The sequence below is a fragment of the Haemaphysalis longicornis genome, unplaced genomic scaffold (genome assembly GCF_048455015.1).
Source record: "Haemaphysalis longicornis isolate Haplotype H1 unplaced genomic scaffold, Haemaphysalis longicornis Haplotype H1 scaffold_5, whole genome shotgun sequence".
Classification (NCBI taxonomy): Eukaryota; Metazoa; Arthropoda; class Arachnida; order Ixodida; family Ixodidae; genus Haemaphysalis; species Haemaphysalis longicornis.
Window position 1 is genome coordinate 2,901,567 of NW_027526385.1, and position 25,132 is coordinate 2,926,698.

The 25,132-nt window shown below is 50.2% G+C and overlaps 2 protein-coding genes across 3 annotated transcripts in view; one reads left to right on the top strand and one right to left on the bottom strand.

The window, feature by feature from the left end:
- The window catches only part of LOC144137800 (uncharacterized), a 32,278-nt gene extending 24,132 nt beyond the window's left edge, over positions 1 to 8,146 (top strand). Inside the window, exons 5-6 of the mRNA XM_077669790.1 lie at positions 1,647 to 3,699; positions 7,416 to 8,146. Coding sequence (XP_077525916.1) covers positions 1,647 to 3,699; positions 7,416 to 7,563 — 2,201 coding nt within the window. The 3' untranslated portion in view covers positions 7,564 to 8,146. The remainder of the gene's footprint in view (positions 1 to 1,646; positions 3,700 to 7,415) is intronic.
- A 3,704-nt stretch (positions 8,147 to 11,850) lies between these two features.
- LOC144137802 (ixochymostatin-like) lies at positions 11,851 to 25,083 on the bottom strand. 2 transcript variants are annotated; one of them, XM_077669792.1, is made up of 3 exons: positions 24,907 to 25,083; positions 19,070 to 19,318; positions 11,851 to 12,242 (listed from the first exon to the last, which is right to left on the bottom strand). In XM_077669792.1, the coding sequence occupies exons 1-3, from the start codon at positions 24,962 to 24,964 to the stop codon at positions 12,019 to 12,021; spliced, it is 531 nt and encodes a 176-aa protein (XP_077525918.1). In that variant the 5' UTR covers positions 24,965 to 25,083; the 3' UTR covers positions 11,851 to 12,018. The 2 variants fall into 2 exon arrangements, with proteins under 2 accessions (XP_077525918.1, XP_077525917.1); XM_077669791.1 differs by lacking the exon at positions 11,851 to 12,242 and adding an exon at positions 15,102 to 15,867.
- Between the last annotated feature and the right edge of the window lie 49 nt (positions 25,084 to 25,132).

Below are 25,132 nucleotides of genomic sequence, written 5' to 3' on the forward strand. Positions count from 1 at the left end.
TCCCATGGCGGCGTGCGATTGCAGCGACGACACTTTCCACTCTAGGTAATATTGAGAAGCTCTATGCCAAGTGGGGAACAGATATGTTGCACGCAATAAGGTTGCAAAGGATTAGACACAGTGGCCATGCTTATGCACGCACTAGAGCATGCTCAAGGCATGTTGGAGCTGAGACGATGCTGCGTTCTGTGGTGAAGTTCCGGCCCTGTGGTGGGATGTGTGGCCTATTTTCAATGCAACAGGGCAAGGGGAATTCTGGCATTGTTGTCTGTGTCACAGTGTTCAAGTCGTATTAGCAAGTTTCGTTGCTGCAAGTTTCTGCTCACATTGATGTGAGTGATACACACACTCACACGAATTTGTGCCTACACAATACAGTCAAATCCCACGAGTACGAAATTCCCACAGTAATGAAATATTTTTTGGATCCCCAGCGAACGCCCATAGAAGCCCATGTATTTCATATCTCACGGCAGCGAGATGTTTTTAGAAGGCGATCCCGCGTTAACGAAATTCGCTGCAAGTCTGATAGGAATTTTATCTACCAATCTGAGGCTAGCAGTGTTCAAAAAGTGCTCAAATGCATTTTTTTCTGAGTCAAGAGTGCGTAAACTTATGCCGCAGCAGGCTTGCATGGCTCCCGCCATAGTTTACATGAAAGACTGTGCAGCAGGCGGCTGTGGAGGCAGCCTCGCAGCGACACCACCAGGGGGTGACACATGATGACTCGCGGCACGTCTTTGGCTGGGGCTATGCCAGCCGCCTACTGCTGAACAGCGTGCGGCCATTCGTTGTGTTATGGTAGCTGTTGTGTGTGTGGCAATCGGCACATTTGCGATCAATCAAAAGCGGAAGTTTTAATGGCTAAGGCAGCCACCATTGCCCAAGTCAGTGGAAGAAGGGAGAATGGTGTCGACAGGTTTGGAACTACAGCTCGCTCTGCCGTTTTGGAAAGCAAGGACGCCACTCTTAATGGTGCGCGTGCGCAAAAGAAAACAGTGGCGGCTGTGGCTTGCTGCACGTCAACCAAGCGGTGCTTACTCAGTTTTGTGGACAGCATTGGGACAACGAGGTGCCACTGGCTGGCAAAGTTCGCCAACAGAAGATGCTGGACATCGCTTGCATGCTTGGACATGGTTGGTGCCGAGGACCAGGGCAAAAAAGCGTACAGAGAAGGCGAACCCGCTGGATGTTTTGGATGCGTTTGATGCGATTTGGTCATTTTTAGGCGTGCACCACTAGCAATAAAGCACTTCTTGTAGTAGTGCGAGAGCTGAGCTGGGAAGTTGCTTGCAAGGTAAGGCTCACAAAGTAATGTAACCGACACTCGGTAATAAATTTTTGGGTTGCGGGCGATTTTTGTGTTGTCAGTGTTTTATTCTTGTGGAAATGAAGTTCCCACAAAAGCGAATTGTTTGGCTTTCCTCGGCAAATTTGTTATTGCCAGCTTCGATTGTATGTGCACTTTTATGCCCAGTGTACAGGTTTGGGCTAGCTGTAATCTACTTTTGAGGAACCATCTGTAGCATAATTACGTGTGAGAGCAGGAATAGTTTAGCCAGGAGGGCTGGTGTCACTGACAGGTTGTTTTGACTTTCCAACCTCTTGCCCTTTAAACGCATGCATCATGCCTGTTTCTCTTACAGAGGATTCTGAGGATCCCGACGAGGACTTCAGAGATCTCGACAGTCCCGCAAGCGCCCCTAGCTTTTCGCCGGATTCGGCAGATCTTGAGAGCCCTGAAGAGCAGGACTTCAGAGACTCCGAGACCCCTGAAGAGGTCTCTGAAGGCAATGAGAATCCCGAACAAGAGCCCATGGATAATGACAGCCCTGCAGAAGAAGATTCTGAGGCACCAAAGAGTGGCAAGCCAGGAGAACTGGTTTCGCCGGCCGTTCTGAAATGTCTGAAGGGCCGCTTCACTGGAGCCACTCTGGACTGTCAGCTTGCCTGCACTGCTGCCAAAGGCAAACTTTGTCAGATCTTCGACCACCTGTCGGTCTGGAACGAGTTCCTGTGCCAGGCTTCACTGCAGCTGCAAGAGATTGCGGGAACCGCTGGCAACCTTGCCCTGGAGTCTCTTTCTGGGCCAGGCCTGATGTATCATCCCTCGAAAGAGCAGCTGTACCAAATATACACTCTTGTGCACTGGTTGCTGAAGACGCACCAGTGTCTGGTGCACGTTGAGATAGACGTTCCGCTCTTCGAGCCGTATAGTCACCTGCTTCATGATGCCCTTCACAAAAGTCCGAATGTCAGAAGTTTGAAACTCTCGTTCAGCCGCAATACCCCTGAAGACCAAGCACCTGACATACGCTCCATGACCCACCTGCGAGAGCTTCAGTGCACAGGCTACCTGAAGCCTACAGAATCGCTAGTGTCCAAGCTGGCCCACTTGTTGCGCACTTCAACGTCACTGACAATTCTCCGGATTTCGAGAATGGCCCTCAAAGGTCCCAGTGTTGAAGACTTCTTCAGAGCGCTAGGAGAGAACCGCTTGTTGGAAGAGCTCGCATTGCCCGATTCCGTCATTGCCAAGGCCACACCCGCCGCACGGGAAGCGTTCGCAGAGTTTCTGAAGAACACCGCCTCGCTGAAGGCTCTGAGCTTTGCGGCAGACCGCAAAGTGTACACTTGCTTGCAGTGGATTCTTGAAGGCCTGGTGGAGAACAAGAGTGTAGTTAGCGCCAGCTTTAAGGGTCTCCCAGTTGATCGAGCCGCCATCCGACTGATGGCCAAGATTTTTGCCAGAAACAGGGTCCTGCGAAGCTTCGCTGTGTCCTGCAAACATGGGTACCATTCGGACCTGGAGGTGGAAGATCCCCCGACTGAGTCAGACTTTGACCGCTTGCACAAGGCTCTTGTGAAAAATGGCACGTTAGAGCGAGTGTCTCTGCCCATTGAGTTCTGGAATGTCCAGCAGTGGAAGGCACTCTTCGAGGCATTGCCAGCAAAGGACAGCCTCAAGACGTTCACCATCGAAGCGCCTGACAGGAGTACTCCTCCGGTGCTGGAAGTTAGTGCGGCATTGCAAGAAACTGACGCAGAAGAGAAGGTTTCCTTCAAAGCTTCATTCATGGTTGACCATCCAAAAAAGATCTTTGACTGCAAGGCGTTTTCAGAAGCTATTGTTTACTCTATGGATTGTAACAGTGATGCAGTCTGTGAATTCTTGGAGCGTCTGCCATCACTCTCCCACATAAAATTGCTACAGCTTGAGCTTGACGACATTAGAGGTGACAAAGACTTCTCCTCGGCTTTCACCACCTTCTTGCGAGACACTCGCACGCTGAAGACGCTGAGGATTGGTGCTGCGTGGGAAGGTTCCCTACACCGCTTGGAAGACATTATTGCCAAGGGTGTGGCTATCAACACCAGCCTGAGAAAAGTGTGCATTCGGGTGGACCAAGTCAGGTCGCACTTCACCAGTTTCGCCAAGCCCCTGGCCGAAGCAATCAACAGCAGCAAGAACATCAGCAGGGTCAAGTTTGAGGTCGATCACAACCCGTACGCGGAGCATGCCTTCCTGCAAAGGCTGTCCCTGGGCATCAGAAACAACTACACCCTGCTCAGTGTTGACTTCGGGTCGGTGGACAAGACAGCGGAGGTCTACTGGTTTCGAGTGTGGGACGTGATGCGTCGCAACCAGGGGTTGGTGACGGCCGCCGCCGACTTCGCCAGGGGTGTCCGGCGAGACAGGTACGTGCCCTCTTGGTCAGTGGGAGTTCTGGAGATTTTGCAGGTTAGGTGTTCCACTTGAAAATGGCAGTCCTGTGTAGATCTGAGCAACATTGGTGCTTAGTGCTAGAAGGGCCGTTGAGTTTAGTTACTGAAGAAAAGAGAATCTCAAATTTGCCATGCAAGCACAGCGCCTGTTCTTTCTTGTGAAGCGGCTGTCATGGATGCAAACAGTGGCATTCTTGGAACTCAGGCGTAGGGTACGGCAAACGGCGCTTGGTCAGGAAAAGTAGCTGTGCAGGTGCTATCCGTGTGCGATTGTCAGAAGCGTCCTGCCGGTTTAGCGGGCGTCTGTTTCGACTTGGGAATGCTGAAAAGCCCATTATCAGACATGATGCGTGCAGTCGTTTTGCGATGTCTAAGGCGGTAAAACATGAAGCCAAGGCTAATCCTCAATAATTTGTGCATGGTCGGCCACGCAGCAGTAGCAAGAAGGTGCAGGAGAAACATTCACCCATAAAATTCTGCACATTTTGTGGGTAATGGTACCTCAAAGAAAGGTAACAACCATAGAACCATAGACTACTGTGGTTCCAAGGGTAAAGCAAGCTGGCACATTTGTGCTTTTGTTGCTGCACTTGCACGCTATGGTGCATCATCTCCTCCTTTGCATGCTGCTTTGGGCCCATTGGTATGTAAGAAAGATCTGCCGTGTAGAACAAGAACTTTGTAATGAAGTTGTTTAGCTGGGGCAGTTGGGTGCTGTTGCATTTTAAAATATTTTTTTATTAAAAACACTGCGTATTTTTGTTCAAGCTGTGGCTAGCGTTCCGTCCAGACGGAACGATATACAAGTGCTAAAGTTCCGTCCAGACGGAATACAACTGAGTGCTTAGCGTTCTGTCCAGACGGAGCTGGCGTGAAATTTGTACAGTTCCGTCCAGATGAAAGCAAAACCGGCTGATTACACATTCCTGCACGCAACCGACCTTGCCACGCTGCTCTGAATGGGCCGCCGGCCCTCGTCGACGCTTCCCCCCTCTCTTACGCACTACTCCTTCATTCATACCTCCCCTCCTCTCCCCTCCCCCTCTCCTCGTCGCCGATCCCCTCAACCCGGAAGCATCCCAGCGAGCGGCTCACCCGGCCGCCGGCGCGCAAACAGAACTGCTCCTGGCGTGTCGGCGGCCCCCTCCGTGCCCATTCAGGAAACTCTCAGTGGCGTGTCGCGAGTGTGTGCGCGAGTGTGTGTGGCTGCAAGCATGTGTCCCAACTCCACCCTGTGCCACCATCCCGCCACGGATACGTGTCTGTGAGCCCAAGCCTGCCACTACACCTCCATCCCGCCTAACCTCAACCTGTGTCCCCATCCCGCAACGCCCATGAACCAGCGGTGTGTGTGTGTGTGTGTGTGTGTGTGTGTGTGTGTGTGTGTGTGTGTGTGTGTGACTGCGTGTCTCAGCCAGCAACCCCACCCTGCCTCGGTCATAAACTGGATGGCAAAAAAAACTCCCCCAAAACCGAACACCAGTGCACCCAGTCACCTGTGCAAACGACAAAACTCTTTGCACCTCGGCCCACGGGTCCACCCACCTCTATAACTAACTAACGTAACCAGTATAACCAATGTGTACTCCCATTTATTCCCTCGTAACCTTTACCATATAATCCTCCTGATTCTATCTAGCAGGCTCACGTACTCCCAGTCATCCTTTTACCTGCGTCATTATCTTACTGTCTATCCCCATGTATCCGCGCTTGTCTAATTCTTGTTGCCATCTGGTTTTTTTTTTTTTTCCCTTTGCAATGTTTACCTGTTCAACTCTCATCTACTCAGTTTAGCTCAACCCTTATATATCTTGTTCAGCTGTTTAACATTTATCCACTACCTTTTATCAACTTAACCTTTTCCTTATTGTTGTTATTAGAGTTTAGCTACTACTTAGCATCAGTGTACTCCTTCTTTTTCTCGTTTCCTTTTTTTTTCTCATTATCTTTATTTTATTTTATTTTTTTGTTTTTTTATCCAACACCGCACTGTTCGTTCCTATTCCGGTCCTGTTTTGTGGCTCAGCTGCTTAACCTCTTTTGTTGTTAATTTTCTGTTGATGTACTGTCTTTTTTTTTTTCTTTTTTTTTTCCTTATTTAATTTTTTTATTATTATTACTTTTTTTCCCCTCCCACCTCTCCCCCCGACAGCCCCAACCTTGTGATCCACTCCTGCATAACCTGCTAACCAATGTATAATGCACACCAGCACAACCGCCAACCGGTGTGTAACCCCTTCTCCAGTAGTTGTTTCCCCTGTCTGCAGGGACGGGTGCGTGCTACAAGGAAGAGTCGCGTGCCGAATTATTATTCTCCCTCTCTTCCTCCATCCCTCCTTCTCTACTCTTTTTACTGTCCCCCCTCTCGCTTCCGTTCGGCCGGTTGAGGTGTCGGCGAAACGCCAGACAGTTACCGGCCTCTATCTCCCCTTCCCCCACCCCCAACTACCACTTCCTCCTCCTCCAGTCTTAAAATTTGGCGTCTAGTCAGCCGGTTTTACTTTCATCTGGACGGAACTGTACAAATTTTACGCCGGCTCCGTCTGGACGGAAGGATTACCCACAGTGCTCCATTCTGTCTGGACAGAACTTTAGCGCTTGTATATCGTTCCGTTCTGGACGGAACGCTAGCCACAGCCTTTTGTTTACTGCAAGCTATGTCAATGCAGCTTTTTTATAACAAAGAAGCGATTTTCCCGCAGTCAGGTGTGAATGTTGGTGAGCAGAAATTTCTTGAAAAACCAGCAAAATAGATGTGCGGGTTTTCACTGAGAGACCTTAAATGGCATGCACCTTTTAGAGGTATCTCTCATATCAGGCACCTGACTACTTCAACGGTCTTGAGAGTGAACATGTGAAAAAAGTGCCACAGAGCTGTGAAATAAAAATACCTTGTGACAAATTTAACAGCTGTCCCGTTGCCTATGAAAAGGCAGCACGTGGAAAGTAAAAGACTATCGGAGCAGACGACCACCTAACACGTTTCATCGTGTGAAAACGCGGGGCACTTGGCTAGTCGAGCGGTGCGCCTACCAGATGACCTGGCTATAGCAGATGACAAGAGAAGCACTGGCAAAAATTAACTCTGTAGCGGCTCTATATTTGAGCTGAACTTGCTGACAGGTACTAGAGTGTATGGTTTCATACGTCGAGAGAAAATTTTGCCCAGCTCTCGTTCTAACACGAGAAATTCAGCTTGTGTGCAGCGAAAATAGCACTCCTCAGAGCTGCGGGAGATCGCACGCTCGCCTAAAGAGCGCGTTTTCACTCCCTAGTGGTGCTGACACTGGAGGACCACAGCACCCTCCTGCAACTAGTCAAGCGTAAGCCAGCTTAACTGATTCTCTAATGTTCTCTTGTGCGATACAAATTTGCACCTTACTGCGTAGGCGCAGCGCTTGCTGAAATCGCACATCCTTTCTTTCATCTCCGCCATGCCCGTGTTATCATTGTCCTCCTCTCTGCACTCCTGTTGTCACTGCACCCGATTTCAGCTTCAGCTGAGCAGCGAGTGTATCTCGCTCCCGCCATTCTAGTTTCCGGTTGGCACCATTGCACAGTTCTGTGGACATTAGGTGAACACGGCTGATAGCACATGGTTAGCGCCCACGGAAAATGACTCGGTGAGCTTAGTAACGCTACGGAATTTAAACTCCACCCTTTCCCCTTTTGTCTTTCCATGCTTCTAGGCACTGTGCCCTGGCCATGGAGCAAGTCCATCGCCATCCGGAGCTGATGGAAGAGGTGGCCAGGCTGGAGTCTGTCGATGAGGCACAAGCAGCTGCCATGGTCCGTGAAGGCTTCCGGACCATGGCCAACATGCCTGACTTTGTGTGACCCCACTGGTGTTGTGAAAGAGCAGCTCCGTGCATGTGATGACTTGTGCGTGTGATTGGACGTCACGAACGAGCAGTGCAGGGGGAGGTGCTACCTGAAGTTATGCAGTGTCGAGGACTCTACACCAGAGCAGTAGTGTCATACTTGTGGCACCGACAAGACTGGGTTTCTGTGCCAAGTGAGCACCCCCTTTTGTCTTTCCATGCTTCTAGGCACTGTGCTTTGGCCATGGAGCAAGTCCATCGCCATCCCAAGCTGGTGGAAGAGGTGGCCAGGCTGGAGTCTGTCAATGAGACATGGGCAGCTGCCATGGTCCGTGAAGGCTTCCGGACCATGGCCAACATGGCCGACTTTGTGTGACCCCCTTGTGTTGTGAAAGAGCAGCTCCATGCATGTGGTGACTTGTGTGTGTGATTCGACGTCACAAACGAGCACTGCAGGAGAGCCTGCAGCTGTACAATGTCGAGGACTCTACACTAGAGCAGTAGCTTCATACTTGTGGCACCGACAAGACTGGGTGTCTGCGCCGAATCAGCACCGATGAATAAAGGTGGACTGAGGTGTTCAAGGCAGAGGGCATTCTTGCTCCCACTGCCAGCATTGCTTCCTTCTAAACCTTGTTTCATTGTTTTCATTGTGCATGGTGGACTGAAGAGCTGCATCCTCATTCCAAATAACAGGCAAGGCCACACAGAGTGTTAGTGCAGATGGTGGTGTGGGTTTAGCCACGTGCATGCAGAAACACTCTTCTGTGTGTGTGCGCAGTGAAGTCGTCTCATTAATCTAAAAAAAGCAGGTCCTCTGGCCAGAAACTATCCACAGCCCAGTCTGAAACTGTCAGCAGAATGGACCTTTTTCCAGTACCGGTCCTCCTAGTGGCTGCCGCGGCGAAATAAAAGTGGCAGTAAGGCACACTCCCCAGAAAGTCGTGCTTTCGGAGAATTCGTGAACAAAATATCCTGGTCCTGCAGTCCCTCCTGCACCGACCCGTCACCCGTACCTTTCACATCCATGTCACGGTAGAAGACGCACGTTACCGTGACTCGTCTGCAGTGGTCGAAGCCCCCTTTGTCTTTCCTTCTTTTTATATGCGACGCATCTCTTTAACTCGCCTTGTCCCTCCGGCGTCCGTCCGTAGTCCACATGCCTCTCCCCCATTCTCCTCACCGCGCCAGCTGCGCGCTCCGCCGCTCTCACCGTTGCGTCATCTGTGCGTTAGCGCTCGCTCCCGTCGCCGCGCCAGCTGTGCGTCAGCGCTCGGTTAACACATGCGCATGCGCTGCTCTCTCTCATTCCTCTCACTGTACATATAAACGCGATAACTGCGTCGCTCCGCTCAGTCGTTCCGCCGCTCCGATGACATCCGATGACAACCGGCGATGATTTGAATGGAGACTAGCGCGTAGCGCTCGGTTAACACGTGCGCATGCGCTGCTCTCTCTCATTCCCCTCACCGTACATATAAACGCGATAACTGCGCCGCTCTGCTTAGTCGTTCCGCCGCTCCGATGACATCCGATGACGACCGGCGATGATTTGATATAAATGGAAGCAACAAATGGACATGCTAAATGGAAACAACATAACGGAAACCCCACGATGCGTCGCATCTACCCATGGTTCCCCTCACGGGAAGATGGTGTAAATTTTTCATTTTCGTTACTCCCTCACTGGCAGGCAAGTGCTCGCAGAATGGACAGCCTCAAAGTCTTTTTCCCTTTTCTTGTAAAGCCTTTTTTGTGAGGCTGTACGAACCCACCCCGAGCTGGCGAAAGAGAAAAAATAAAAATGCCCAGTGCTAGACAGCATAGCCACCCCCAAGCAGAATCTTGAGGGACACCCTTTTGTTTATTTTGCCAGAGGCACCTGCCAAAAATGGCGGACCGGCAGCCCGCACATGCGCAGATCGCGACTGGAAAAAGGTCCATTGGTCTCGAGGAACTCGGGAGATCCTTCACTAACGTTCTTGGTTGTATTATGGCTATCGTGAGGATACAAAACAAAAAAATGCAATATTAGTGAATTTTGGCTTTTTTATCTTTTTTAAGAGCACCTTAGAGCGTGTGCTTTGCGAAGAGATATTCCTCAGGTCAATTGAGGCCACAGGCTGAGCTTAGAGAAAATGCTATCAAGTCGAGGCATGCATGCAGGACGTTGTAGCTGAGCACCATAGCTGAGCCTTCACGATGCCAAAGACCAGTGATGGTGCATTAGTTTTGACCGGGGATTGTTTCTGCCAGCTGTAGCCAGTCAAGGGGGAAACGCATGCATCCACCAATGGCATTGCGGGCTTGCAGTGGTGGGTGCTGCTTTATGTGCTGTGCTGTGGGTTCAGTTCTGGTTTTACTTTCAGGTTCGGTACCAATCTGCAGTCTAGACCCGCAAAATTTTTGATAGGTATTGCCACCCGGAGCTGTTATGCTTTTTGCATTCAAAGGACGCAAGCCGACTTGTGTGCCCAAGCAATTTTTGTTTCTATAGGGCTGTTTTTTAACGTGATAGTGTGTGTAACCTCAAATTTCACGATAAAATATCTGTGCTAGAATTAAGTGTGCGTATGAAAATAATGACCAGGAGCAATAAGCGGACAGCTAACTGCCAAGCAACACGGTGGCCATTATGCAAATGCGGTGAAATGCTCGAAGAGGCATCCCGAACAGGCTATCAGTGTTAATTAGAACTAGGAAATGGGCATAGAATATGCACGATGCATTCAGGGAGCACTCTTAAGTAATTCACAGTTTGTTTCCTGTAAAAAAAATGCCAACAATGCATACTCGCACACCAACGTATGGGGCAGGAATTTTGGATCTTGCAAGGACACTTAAAAAAAAGATGACGGGTGCCAAACTCGTGATGGGAACGATCATCTGAAATATGGTACCGACACCAGAAACAAGTGCTGATAGTTTACCCTAAGAGTGAGCATGGGCGACACATGGAGTGCATTCCCACCAACTGGGGAGGCAGGCTGCGAGCTCAACAGAGAGGTGACATGAAAGAATTTTATCAAGTCAGAATAAACCTGAACTGACAAATGAAGTCCAATACCAGGAACATTAGATCTTTCCCTGCCCCATTTTTGTGGTGATACTGTTCCGGCCAGCTAGTTGCTTGCTCAAACAACCCATACTTCCTGCTGTTCCGGATCTCTCATTGAAGTAACGTCGGCACATAATTGCCACCCCCAAAACAATGGTACCCCCTGCAAGCTCTGTCCTGTGACTGATGAAAGTGCAGCCCCCAAATAGACGCATGTTCTGGTTGGCCTCTAAAGCAAGCTATCCTCCTCAGTGTCCCGTCTTGATGCTGAAAGTGTCGGTGGGGTGCAATTCTTTCATGGATGAGCAGTGTTTTGGTGGTGGTATCATCTTGGTGCTGAATGTCACTCACTCTTTCCCATGACAAGCCCCAACACTAACCAGTGAGTGAAGGAAATCAGTTTTCAGACACGCATGTAACGCGGAACAGGCTCACTGACAAAGTGTCTCAACAGCGCAAGCAGGTATCTGTCCAGCTCACAGGTGCTGTAACATTGGCTGCTCAAGTACTACGCAGGCGCTTGAATGGTGAAGCCAGTCACTGATGTCGCCCAGCTTCAGATGTCACCTAACTGCCACCCAGCAGTGCTCGTTCGAGTCGTTCAATTGCGTGGGCCCATCGGGAACGTTCTGTCACAAGGCCGGCAAGCCGCATAATGTCGTCCAGTCCCTCCACGCTCCAGACCAGAGGCCATCTTGGATACGGCCTGTAATTCGTTGATAGACTCTATGGTCTCCTTGGCTGATAACCAAGTCTCGATCTGGCCTCTGACGCGGTTCTTTGGCAAAGTCGTTCATTACCAGCGCCATGGAGTTTCAGCACGCGTGTGGCCCGACACTTTGTTCGTTACTGCTATGAGGGACCACCCGCATTATTATTCGCAAGCTAGCTCCTTCATTTTCGCACCCAGACACATGACCAGGGCGTATGCTGCCTTCCCAGAAAAGAAAAGCAAAGAAGAAAACGGCTTTCACATGCCTGGCTGTTGCAGTGCTCTTCCATGATCTCGCTGGTCACCCTGGTGGCTATCATCAGGCTGCACTGGATGCATTGACGGCCATACTTTCACACGTAAACAGTTTTGACCTCTGAACATTCAAAAGATTTTTTCTGTTCTTTCCTCAAGTCTTGTCATGTTAATTACTGAAATTTTGCAGGCAGCTTCTTGGCCAATCCCCCACGTGGAGATGTGTTAACATCGGAGGATACCAACTCAGACGCACAATTAAAACAGTGAAACCAGGCTTAGAAGGAAGCAATGCTGGCAGCAGGAGTCCCCTGCCCCAAACCTCTCGGAGCAGCTTTATTAATGGGTAGTTGCCCAACACAGACACCCGAACTTTTCAGTGCCAGAAGTATGACGCTACTGCTCCAGTGCAGACTCCTCCACGTTGCACATCTTCAGGCAGCACCTCACTCCCACAGTGCTCGTTCACCATGTCCTATCACATGCATGGCAAGTGAGCTGCTCTTTCGCAACACCAGAGAGTCACACGAACTCGGGCATGGTGGCCATGGTCTGGAAGCCTTCCTGGACCATGGCAGCCGCCCGTGACTCATCAACAGACTCCAGCCTGGCCGCCTCTTCAACCAGCTCCGGATGGTGACAGACTTGCTCCAGGGCCTGGGCACAGTGCCTGGAACCATGGAAAGGAAAAAATTGAAAGGGTGGAGTTTTAATCCCATTGCGTTACTAGGCTCATTGCGCGATTTTTAGAGGGCGCTAGACGTCTGCTATCCACCTAGTGTCCACAGAACACTGTCATTGCTGTGAACCGGAAACTACCAAGGTGGCAGCCACAAGCCCTTGTTTAGCTGAAGCTGGAATCAGGGACAGGGACAACGAGTGCAGAAAGGAGGACAGTTAGGCCACAGATACGGCAGATAAGGGAGAAAGGACATGCTATTTCAGCAAGAGCTGTGCCTGTGCCGTGAGGCTGTTTCTTATTGCCAGGAACTGTGATCTGGTTTGAATTGGGCGCCCGCGTGCGGGGGCCAGCGCGTGGAGAAATAGTGGGAATCTCGGCGTGAAGGCACGCGGAGGAGACAGACGAAGACAAGAAAGGAGGAGGAAGATTCTCAGTCGCCATGTTAAAGCTTGTTCTGCCCTGTACTTACTGTAAATACAGTTTGCTTTTCTTGCTTTCCGTTCGCCTTTGAGATTCTTCAACAGAGGCTTCTTTTACCCACCTTTCAGTGATTGCAGGTTACTTGCCAGACACGGTCGCCAGCTGTGTCCGCAACCGACATCATTTAATCAAAATGACTCTCCCATTGGAAGTGATGCCGATGGGAACATTTTTTTACCTAGCAATCGCTAAGCTCTCAAAAACCAATGATAAGGCTAGAATACGGGCAGAATACAACTATAGTGTCATTATTAAGATTAAACCCACAAAATAGCGTCAAATTACACAATCTCGAAAATTACTTTTAGAATTTCCCAGAGCCCAGTCACTGCCACTAGCTCAATCTACCAAATATTAAAAACGCTGCAAGTATCGCACCCTTGCACTAAACTCGGCGACATCCGCATGCTACGGTCTAATGACTACATCTTAAAGGAGCACTGACACGAAAATTTTGTTACACTTTTATTGCTTTTATCGATGCTTAATGGCCTGGCGAACCTGAAACAGCACTTCAAATACTTCAGCGCGTGATAGTTAATTACATTGAACGGCCTGAAAATCGTTTGTTTCAAATTCCCGCGCTTTCATCCCGAACGCCGCATATGACAGACTCCCTGCCTGACCTCACCGCTTTGTGCGGACGTCACCGGCGCCCGCTTGAGAGGGTGTTGTGCCCGCTCGCCGCTCGTGGGGCCGCGCGCATGAAGTGACGTCACGAGCTTTTGACGAGCGCTGCCGCGTCACTTCTTTTGGCTCTCACTAGATGACAACGACCAAGCCACCGGGCGGCTTGGTCGTTGGGCACTACGACGACAAGGGTACACCTTCAACGTCGTTCACAAGTCTGGATATTTGCGAAAAGACGCCGCCTGTCTATCCCGTTACCCCGTCGGTCCGCCTGACACCGCTGACACCGCTGACGATGCCTACCTCTTGGCAATATCCGATTTCTTCCAGATGGGCGAAGAGCAACGCCGTGACTCTTCATTGCGCGCAATCATCGAACGCGAGTCCAATGTGACCCATCTGACCCATCGCTATCAGCCTTCCTCCTCCGTGAGGGAGTCCTGTACCGTCGCAACTCGGATGGGGCTGGCATCCTCCTTGTGGTACCTGAACACTTGCGCCTAGATGCCCTCCAACAGCTTCACGATGCCCCCTTGGCTGGCATCTCGGTGTTGCGCGCACTTATGCCCGCGCCCTCCACCGATTCTTCTGGCCTGGTCTTTATAAGACGGTAAAACAATACGCCAACGCTTGTGACTTGTGCCAACGCCGCAAGAAATTTTCAATGCTCCCTGCAGGTCCCCTTCAGCGCGTGGATATTCCGACCGAACCGTTCTTCCGCGTCTGCTTGGACCTCCTTGGCCCTTTGGCTTCATCGCTGTCCGGCAATAGGTGGATTGCGGTTGCTACCAACGTACGCGACCCGATATGCCATCACCCGTGCCCTGTCAACAAGCTGTGCCACTGATGTTGCCGACTTCCTCCTAGAAAAGGTCATTTTGCAGCACGGTGCTCCACGGGAACTCCTCACAGACCGTGGTCGTTCCTTTCTTTCCAAAGTCGTCGCCGACCTGCTTCGCTCGTGCTTCACCCGACGCAAGTTGACCACAGCATACCATCCCAGACAAATGGCCTGGCCGAGTGCTTTAATTGTACTCACCGAAATGTTGGTCATGTATGTCTCATCTGACCACAAAGACTGGGACGCCGTGCTTCCATATGTCACATTCGCTTATAGCTCTTCACGCCATAATACCACCGGCTATTTCCCGTTTTATCTGTTGTACGGCCGAGAACCAGCTTTGCCAATGGACACTTTACTGCCTGCTCCCGCTTCTTCACCGACATCCTACGCCCACGACGCCATCACGCGAGCTGCGCTGGCACGTAACTTCGCTCGCGCGCTGTTGTGAGATTCCCAGGTGGCCCTAAAGTCGCGTTATGCCGATAAGCACCGCACAGTGTCTTTTCCGCCTGGCTCTGTGGTGCTCCTGTGGACGCCTCTTCGCCGTGTTGGCCTTTCTGCAAAGTTGATGCCTCGTTACACCGGACCTTATCAGGTGCTGCGACAGGGGACGGATGTCACGTACGAAGTTTCTCCTTTACTGCCCTCCAAATCCCACGCGTCTCCTCCGTCCGACATTGTTCACGTATCTCGCCTCAAGGCCTATCGGACGCCTGCCAATAGCGACTCCTAGCCAACACCGGGACGGTGCTATCGCCGCCGGGGGTCATGTTACGTGACGCTCCAAATACAGGCAAACGACGAAGACGACGAGAACACTGGACGGTGCTCGGTTCGAGAAAGAACAGAAGAAGATTGATCGGCCAGCTTGCCAACCATTCGTTTATGCCTCATTTTCATCCTAACAATATAAACGCGGTACCATATTTCACATTTGTCATCATTGTTCAGCGAAAGAAAAACTTTAGGCAAATTTGAAGCAAAACATAAATACATAAGCGCTACCACCAACGTTCATTTATTTAAAAAGTCGGAGAGTGATTTTTGCGGTAGAAAATACACAGAAAACTACTTAGAAACATTATTTTGCCCGCAATATGTGCAAAGGGCTTGGGCTCAAGCCTGGAACTCGTGGCTTGAGCGCCAAGTCCTACAGTAAATAAGGGTCCCAACAGATGACACAACAGCAGTGCGAACACGGCGAAAACAATTGACTTGAGCAAATCTTCATTGCGTTTATCACGGGAGGGCCGAGGCGAGGGGAACAGCGTGAGGGGTGGACGGGGGAGAGGAGAGGAGAGGCGGCGGAAGTCTCTCGACGACATTTGCAGCGAAGCGAGCAGATACGCGGCCAACGTTCTGTTCTCGGACGTGAAACACACATGGAACAACTCCACACTCCGCTAAGAAACGGCGGCGTATCATTTCGTAGACATCATCGTTTCGTATACGCCACTTCCAGCGTGTCTAGGGCGGAACACTCATCCTCGGGGACGCAGCTGCCCTCCACGTTTCTGTAAAAACCCTCGGAGCAGAAGCAGCCGTTCCGGCAGTCGGCCGTGCAGACGGGGCCGACGGTTCTAGTCTTGCACGTGGTCTCCGCGCAGCTGCTGCTCACGCAAGCCTTCCACTCCTCGTTCGGGCCGCACAACGGGTGGCCTGCGTGAAACACATACAGTCGAGCGCTGTATGTCAAGGCATCAGAGTTGGGAAGGAACAAAGGGCACTGCAAGGGTCACTGTGTCGGAATGCAATGCGCGCGTCAAATGGCGCAGATGCTGGTTATTACAGCGAAGCTTCCCGCCTCTCACTGATGCCGTCTGTCGTCCACACAAAACGCACTGCAGGAAAGCCAACCTTCTCCGAAGATGATGATGGTCGTCGGTGAAGTGAAGAAAAATCAGAACGCTTCTCGGGGTCGCGATCGAATCTGGGTCCCTCGCGTTATGAAGCCGACGTCCACCAGATGGCGCTATTCGGGCACGGTCAAAGCAGTTTGGGTTTGGAGAAGGGCGCATGGACGCGAAAAATTAGACAGAAAAATCCTGCACCCCTCCGTCTAACGACGACGATGGCTGAACGCGAAGCTTTCTTCTTGCGAAATCAGATGGTGAAGGGCCAAAGTCAAAGTTGCTGCGATCAAAAGTCCGAACTGCGTGGGAGTCAAAGTCAAAGCTCAACGAGTCAAGGTCCAAACTCAGACAACAACCAAGGAATCCCCAACAAGAAAATTTCCCTTTAACCATCGTCATCGTTAGACGGAGGGGTTAAGTAGGTTTTTTTTCTCTACTTTCTTAGATGTACACATGGGGTCTAATTCTCTAAAACGACAGGCCGTCATTTTGAGACGACGCAGTGGCGCCGTGCTCGGGTTGGGGAGCCGCTTTGAGTGTCGAGGAAGTGCAGGGGCCCGGGGAAGACTGTAATAAGGGCGCAAAGCGACACGCAATATGACGGCGGGCCCAGTGCGTGCCGCAGGTTTTAGCCGGAAAAGCGCGAGAAACATGTGAAATCTCCGATTTCGCGCTACAATGACGTGATGTGGACAGGAGTGACGTAATACGGGCCGGCACTAGAAAAACAGTTGTTAACGGCATGTTAGCATTCGAGTGGTACGACCAAGCGGAACTACAGGCCACACTACAATCGCCTCAGACTGCCCAAACAGCATTCCGTGGCGTCATAAAAGTATCGCCGGGAATTGTCTCCACTGCTTCGTGTGTTTTTTTAATATCTGGAATATTTGTTTGAAGTTTGCAATTTGTCTTCGTGGCCCCTTTAACCATCATCTTTTAGTTAATGCCAGAAGTCGTAAAACTTGTACTTGTTCCACGTCCTTGCAAGCGCCGACCTGTATGATTTCATTTCAACTGGAAAAGCTTGCCATCTTGTTCGCGATAACTTTAGTTCTTTTTTATCCCACACTTGCGTGGTAGAAAGCGCTAGCAGGCTCATGGGTGCCGCCATGTTTCAATAGATGTCCACTATGAGACGCCGTATTAGTAATGGCAGCCAGAGATTTACGGTTTTAATCCACAAGCACAGCATGCTTGAGCTCAGCCTTTCGTATCTGTTTTCCTTGGCAAGCACACATTTGGCCTCCTCCATCCAACCAAGGTGTAGCGAGTATCTCGCCCGACGTTGACAACCGAGACATTAATACCTAAACAATGTTCAAGAAGCTTCTAAAAAAAATATCGCCGCAATAAGCCCAGTAGACTCGTGTCTCATAGCTAGTTCAACCGGGCGGGGCACAACAATACTGTTGTGCAGTTCGTACGATCTCATCTACAACGTTGCCGATAAATGCGTCTACAGCTGCCACGCTTTCTTAAAATACCAGGGTGCACATAGTAATATTCTGGGCTGGAGAGCTGCATCCATGCTAAGTTTCCCGATATGTTCGGGAGACTCCCGAATTTTTCCGAATTTTCCCGAATGTTCGGGAGACTCCCAGACCATAGACTGGGGAATAGATGCTAAAGTAGTAGCTGTGTGCCCGGATAATGCCCGAAACATCTGTCTTGGGGTGGAGAAAGCGAACTTTCAGAACTTGAAGTGCGCAGCTCATACTTTGCAGCTCTGTGTACAGAAGGCGCTCAGCGTAACTGGCGTGGAACGGCTTCTTGCGGTTTGTCGGCGCGTTGTGTGTCATTTTAAGCACAGCTCAAGTCACCAGGCGGTTCTTTCAAAGCATGCAAGTGACCTTGGTATGCCCAGAAAGAAGCTTCAGCAAGATATCGCTACGCGCTGGAACAGCACATACGTGATGATAAACAGTCTGATTGAGCTCAAGGAACTTTTGCGCCGCGCCATGGAGGACGCGACTGGCAGCAAGACACTCACTCTGCACATCACAGGTGTCGAATGGGACATGTTGGAGCAGCTTCGGGATACGCTCAAACCGCTGCTTGATGTGACCGAACTCCTAGGAGGAGACAAGTACGTAACGCGGTCCGTGCTCATCCCTGAGGAAGCTACTCAAGAATGCCATGACGATGAACGACTGTGACCCCTCTTTTATCTGCCGTTTCAAGGTCATGCTGGTGGATTCCGTCGAAGAAAGGCTCCTTGCGTGGCCGCATTACAGTAATTACGAGGTTGCCACATCTCTTGATCCGCGATTCAAGAGCCTCGCTTGCATTGACAAAGATCGCTGCGAACATGTGTTGGAAAGACTTTTTTAGCTAGCCACTTCCGTCCGCCACGCCCACATACCACCAGCAAAAGCGAAAGCACCATTTTGTGGCCGAAAGTGAAGAGCAAAGCACACCTTGCCAGGGGTCGTTATCCCGCTCTATGACAGAAGTAGCCGACGACGATCTGGATCCTTTGGAGTAGTGGAGGGTGCAGAGCTCAATCTTTCGGAACTAGCACCCGTTGTAAGAATGCTGCTTTGTGTTCCTGTAACCTCAACGCCATGCGAGCGTGTGTTCAGCACAGCCGGGATGACTGTCAACAAGAAAAAAAAACTCTCTGCTGCCTGAAAATGTTAACAAGATTCTTTGCCTCCGCAACTGGATGAATTATCATTGATTGTCTAAAACGACATGTACAAACCAGCATCGAGACCGTGAAAATAAAAGCAATTAAAGAAAAACTGATCATTATTTGGCGTCTTTTAAGCCTTATTCATCTAAATGAACACATCCGATTAATCGATTAATTAACAAATTAAAGGCAGCCGATTAATAGGATCGACGCCCAGCCCTAATAAAAACGCATGTAAAATATTTCATTCTGTTGCTACTTTGCTACTACTACCCCCCCCCCCCCCCCCCCCCGCACACACACACACATCAATGCCGTCCGGGTGACCGTGGCAGGTATGGAGCTGAATGGCTTTTCGCCCTCAACTTACGGATGAGTCGTCTGCCTTCCTCCGGAGGACATTGGTCCAGGGTGACGCAGCTCCCTTGGGCGTTGCGGTAGAAGCCCTCGGTGCAGTAGCAGCCGTAGCGGCAGTCGGCGGTGCAGATGGGGCCGATGGTGGGCCTCTTGCACGACGTTTCGGCGCAGCTGCCGCTCACGCACTCCAGCCACTCCTCGTTGTTGCCGCACTCCTGGGGGTCCGGAGGGAACTTGAACGGCCGCAGGCTGCGTCTTCTGTCTACGTGCAACAGCACCAGCTCACGTCAACACCCGTGATAGTGACCCTGTCGTAGACGAGGATAGCTTGCTGAGAGTTACATTGGTGCATACCCTGAACAGGTTAGGTACATCGCCTTAAAGTTGTAACAAATTCCCGTTGAAAATAAATATTTTACCCTAATCTTGACTACTCGTCCCGAGTGGGGGTGGTGGACGGAAACTAAGGACAGAACCAGGGGCTACGGCGAAACACTGAAGATCCTACGACTCGCCAGCGAGCGCACCCACCGCCCCACCGGGCGCTGGGCAGAGAGGAGGTTATTCCACCAAGAAGACTCCAAGCGGCGTCGACAACGTCGCCGGCGGCGTTACATCGAATGTAGGTACCCGGACGAGTGCCCAAGTGATCAGTGCAAATCATCATGTGAGAAAAGACCGGCCAACCGGCGGCACATCATGTGAGACTGTGCCGCCGACCCAGACGGCGCGGGTTTCGAACAGTGTCCGGCGGAACTCCAGAGAGCCATCGAATCTACAAGCAAGACAGACCAGTCATGGGCCATCCAGCAGGTCTTCGCCACACTCGAAAGGCACGCGCTCCTTAAAACGGGCTAGTGAAGAGTAGGGTCGCAGAAGAAGGCGCGACGTTAGGCCACGTCGAGGCGGAGCCGTATCCCGGCTCCTGCCTACTTTTTTCATAAAGTCTTTTCCAATCCAGTCCAGTCCTACCCCAATCTTGAGCGCCGAAAAAATCAGAGCCCTCTCACCATGGGAAGAGCTAGGGAAGTATAACGAAGCTCGCGCTCGGGTGGGATTCGCTATGCTGCGATTTAACTGCATTGAGTATTAGCTATGTTGAACTGTAAGGACACTGGCGCGACCTGCCGCAAGGTTCCGTTTGTTGCAGAAATTCCAGCACCTAAGCCCAGGTCCAATAAGCTCAAAAGTGCTGTTCGGTCGATGCCCCTCCGCTTCCGCTCAACGTAAAGCACTAGTGGCATTATTTGATTACGTGGATTAGATAGGCGTCCTTAAATCATTTAGAATACTACCGTGATGTTCATCGAACTGCTTATATAAACATAATGCTGACGGCGATGCGTGTTTTGACCTTGTAAAAAAGCCGTCAGTATGGGCGATCAGGTGCTCGTTCCGCCGATTTGACGGTATTTGACGGTCGGTTGGATTCCGAGCGCTGAATCCAACCGACATAAACATGTCATGAGAATTTAATTTTACTACCAGAACACACGATGCCTATCGTAAAAAGGCGCAACAGTCCTTCGACAATGTTATTCTTTTAGATCATGACGTACTGCATCACCGAAACTTGGTTGCAAGACCAAATTTCTTCCGCAGATTGTTTCCCCGCCAAACACGCTGTCTTCAGCCACGACAGAGATTACGAACACACCGGCCAAATGTACGGTGGAGGAGCTTTAATCGCTCTGCGAAAGTCCATGGCTGCGTTTCGCCGCGCTGTAATTATGGAATGAATGCGCTTGGGTCGAAGCGAAGGCTAAACGTGGAAAACCTTACTCCTTGGCGTGTATTATCTTCATCCAACTCTAGACATACCTGCAATTCTGTCCGTTTTTCAGCACCTCTCAGAAACTATAGACCCTGACAAGTACAACATTCTTTTATTCAGCGACTTCAACGTACCCGTCCAGTGGTGTAATCCAGGGGGAAACGTTGACAATTCTTCCAAAGCAGCTCACTTGTTTAACTTCTTCTCATTCGCAGGATTGGCCTATGCTGCCGTACCTTCTAACCCCGCAGGAATCGCCTTCTCCACCCACGTCTATTTCTTCTTCTTAATTTCTACTAATATGTCTTTAATACCAGTTTGCTTCCTGACCCACTCCGCTCTCTTCTTGTCCCTTAATGTTACACCTATCATTTTCCGCGCTCGAGAAGTTCTTGTCCCGGGCGACCTATGGCATGAACGTTTTACTGTCATGGTATTATTACCTGTTGCTTATGAGCGGTGCATGGAGATCACATTTTTTGAGTTTTCCTATGGCGATTATAATCTTCGATTATATCTTCGCTTACCCGCTCCCCGGGTGACTTCTGTTGGAACGCAAAAATGCACACATGAAATGCCCCTGAGCGGATTACTCTGCAGGATGGCGACAACAAAGACTCCGACCCAGCCAGAATATGCGATATATTCACAAAACAATTCTCGTCTGCGTATTTTCCGTCACGTGACAGTGGCTGCCCACTTGGATTCGCGCCACTAGATGATCTGTTGAGGATGTCACACCTGTTATCCACAGTCTGCCGTTGAAGAAGTCTTCCGGTCACGATGCTTTACTGTAAAAGGTCGCTCTGCAGCGTTCTCTCGCCGTTGCTCTGCCACATCTCTTGTCTTTCGCTTGAAGAGCGGCGCTTTCCGACAGATTGGAATCCTGGCGTTGTTTTTCCTCCCCATCAGTCCGCAAACGCGTCGGTGCCTGGGTACTGTCGACCGATTTCTCTCCTTTCTTCTTTCTCAAAAGTCTTCAAAAAAGTAGTACGCCGTTATCTGTTGACCAAAATCTGCCCCTTGATTCCCAGAAATCAGCACGGGTTTATGCTTGCCCGGTCTGTCGAGTCGAACCTTGCCCGCTTTCTGAGTGACGCCAGCAAATGCGTACTTTCACGTCTCCAAGTGGATGCTACCTACTTCGACTGCAGTAAGGCCTTCGACCGCGTAAACCATTATTTGCCCCTTCGCAAGCTGTCTGCGTATGGTCTCCTGCTTTCTGCGAGTGGTTCTCTTCCTACCTGAAACGTAGAACAAACTTTGTTCAGTACGCCGGCGCCGAGGCTCGCAGCTCCGCTGTGCCAACCGGGGTTCCCCAGGGCTCTATTCTCGGCCCTTTACTGTTTACCTTGGTTGTGAATACTGTACAGTTAATTGTGAAGCATTCATATCTCTTGCAGTTCGCAGACGACATGAAACTTTACAGTGCGGTATACAGGCCCTCTAGCGTTTTTCAAGGAAGGGCAGGCTCCAGAATATTTGTTATCCTAACGACACTGGACGGAAGGTGTAGAAGTTGTCGGTAGAGAAGAAACTGAATTCACGATCGCAATCCGACAGTAAGGGTAAGCAGGGACGAGAGGGAAAGCCTGTATAAATTCTGAAAGCTGCGCCGTCAATAACTGCATCTGGGCCAGACACTGAGACATTGTTAGGAACAGTGGCTCCACATGCTTCGCTACTGTCTTTTCCGCAGTCGCGTTCATCATGCTAGTCAAAGCCGTCTCCGTGAGAGTGGTCTGTTTCGAAGTGTGTACGTTCCTTAACAATAGCTACAGCGACCCCTGCGCACCCCTCAGCGTTCTAGGCTGCTTGGTTTGCTTTCCCGGCCCCCTGGATAATTTGATTGACAGCCATAATAAGCTGCATGCATAGCAAGGGCCTCAATGGTGGCGTTCTTGGTGCCACAGTGTTCAATAAGGCGCTCGTTTCGGCTGGCACTGACGACGACAACAACGATGACGACGTCGGCGCGGACACATGCCAGCTGATCGCGCATAGCGCGAATGCGAGCGCTGGAACATGGTCATGTGGGGATTTCCCTCACCGTGGCGTTCCCAGTCATGGATAATGTGGCGTTTCCAGGCCACACGAGAGGATCGGCGAGGGCCAGGCTATGGAGATCGCCGGCCATCCCCACATGACCGTGTTACAGCGCTCTCATTTCCGACATGCGCGATCAGCTGGCATATGTCCGCGACGACGTACTCGTCGTCGGTCCCAGCCGAAACTAGCGCCTCACCAAACACACAGGGAGCTAAAATTGAGTGATTTCCTCGTTAGTCTACCCCTCTTGACAGGTCGGGTACGCCCGTGTTACGATTGTGGGGGTTAAAAAACTCCTCTCATCCGAAGTTGTTGGAACAGCGTTGTCTACCAACCCTAGGTACAGAAAACGCCTAAACACGCATTAACACCCCGGGAGGTGCAGGAGAGTATATAGCTGAATTTGTAAAGCATTGGACGTAAGTCATTCTAGTCGGCGCGGATCCCACAGCATTTCAGAAATCTGGTTCCGAAAACAGTCGTATCTGTCTCAGAGTTTCCTTTCGCAGTATCTCGGAAAGTCTCTTAGCTTATTTTTGTCTGATTATGCATACGGTGAGCGCTGATATAGCTATTCCGTTTGACAAGGCCTATGAGAACTTTATTCTCCCGAGGCTGGTTCAAGACACCGGGAAATGAATTTTGAGGCAGATACGATTGCTTTGGAACCACATTTATGCCCCGCAAAGGTGAAACTTAGCTGATGCCACTTTTATGGCATCAGCCAAGTTCATGCCATAGTATTTTATTGATATTGGTTGGAGAAGCAACGGGAGAAAAAACTATGGGCACAGCATTTGCAAGCATACTTATATAAGTGGATGGAAAACCAAGCGAACGAGACGCAGTAATAATCCTCATGAACATTAATTGCTTGCGACAAATTGAAGCCGTATTGGAAAAGGGACTTCAGCTCGCCGTAAAACCAAACATCGGCCCGATAGACTACCCGACAATGGCTAGGAGCATAGAAACCAGAATTCTAAAGAAAGAACAGAATTCCCCAATTGCCTCTTAGTGACAATCAGTGAAGCACTATTGCGGTATTTGAGGATATCAAGAGACCCAAAACAAAAGACAGAAAAGTAAAAGGACTAGTGTATTATTACCGTACATTCGCGACGCTTCCCGTAGGCTTAAAAATAACAGAAAGACAATGGATTTCTGAAGTTTCTTTTTGGCCTCGTTGAAGTTGTGTCAAAAAGCCAGCCAATCTCCGGGAGAAGCTCAGAGCCAGCAATGCGTAATCAAGCACTGAGATAGATGCGTAGATTGTAAGCAAAGGGTCGTATACACAATCCCCTTTCATTCACGCCGTAAAGCATACATTGGACTGGCAAGCACTTGCTTTAATGAGAGATTAAAAGAGCACTGCGATGTATTCAAGCAATCACAAGCCCAGAAAACGATTGCTGTGCACTGCAAACAATGCAAATACTACATGTCTTGGTTCGATGACGCACTCGTGTTGCCGGAGGATAGAGAGCACACGAAAAGAGAAATTGCGAAGATTATTATAATTGTGCCAATGCTGACGACGCTTCAGCGCAAACGGCATGGCACAACACATTACACGTTCAAACACATTTTATATTGTTCCTGTCCATTCAACCTATTTATACCTACGTATAATCGTCTGTATTTTGCGTGAATAAATCAGTTGAGAGTTTGCAGTCGTCTTGTGTATGTCGGCTCTGCTTTCTTTGGTTTTAACCAATCAGCGCAGTCGAAATGAACGAGTACAAATAAAGCGACATCTCAGCGTAGCCCACGTTCTTCTGCGTTTGTGGGCGTTGGCGGGCACCTACAGACTACCCTTACCATAGAGTTTCATACTATTAGTATGAAACTCTATGACCCTTACTGAGCGCACCCAACTAGACAGTGTATAGCCAAGGGGCTGTTTCCCACCCTATATTTCTTAAATTCATCTCACAACGGCATGCACGAGGCCCGGCGCCCTAGTTGTCGGTATATAGAGGGCGGCAACCCACGACAGCCATCGACACTATATGATCGTGTCTTACCTGTTTTCTCGGCACAGGCCGTAATCACTGCCACTGCCAGCAGAAAGAAGCCCTTCATTGTTGAAACTTGCCGCACAGCCTATCGTCTGAACGATAGGCGACAACTGATGTCATCGGAAGCCACGTGTGTGCTTTTGAACAAGCGGATGCGAAGCAAAATACCAGAAACGAGGAGCAAAAAAAGTGACAATTAGCGTCTGCATGCACTCGTTTTATGATTTTGCCC

Coding starts and splice junctions, on each gene's coding strand:
- LOC144137802 (XM_077669792.1), bottom strand. CDS start 24,964: ATGAAGGGCTTCTTTCTGCTGGCAGTGGCAGTGATTACGGCCTGTGCC. Junction 19,319..24,906: donor GGCCTGTGCCGAGAAAACAG/GTAAGACACGAT, acceptor TGTTGCACGTAG/ACAGAAGACGCAGCCTGCGG. Junction 12,243..19,069: donor GGAAGGCAGACGACTCATCC/GTAAGTTGAGGG, acceptor CCATGGTTCCAG/GCACTGTGCCCAGGCCCTGG.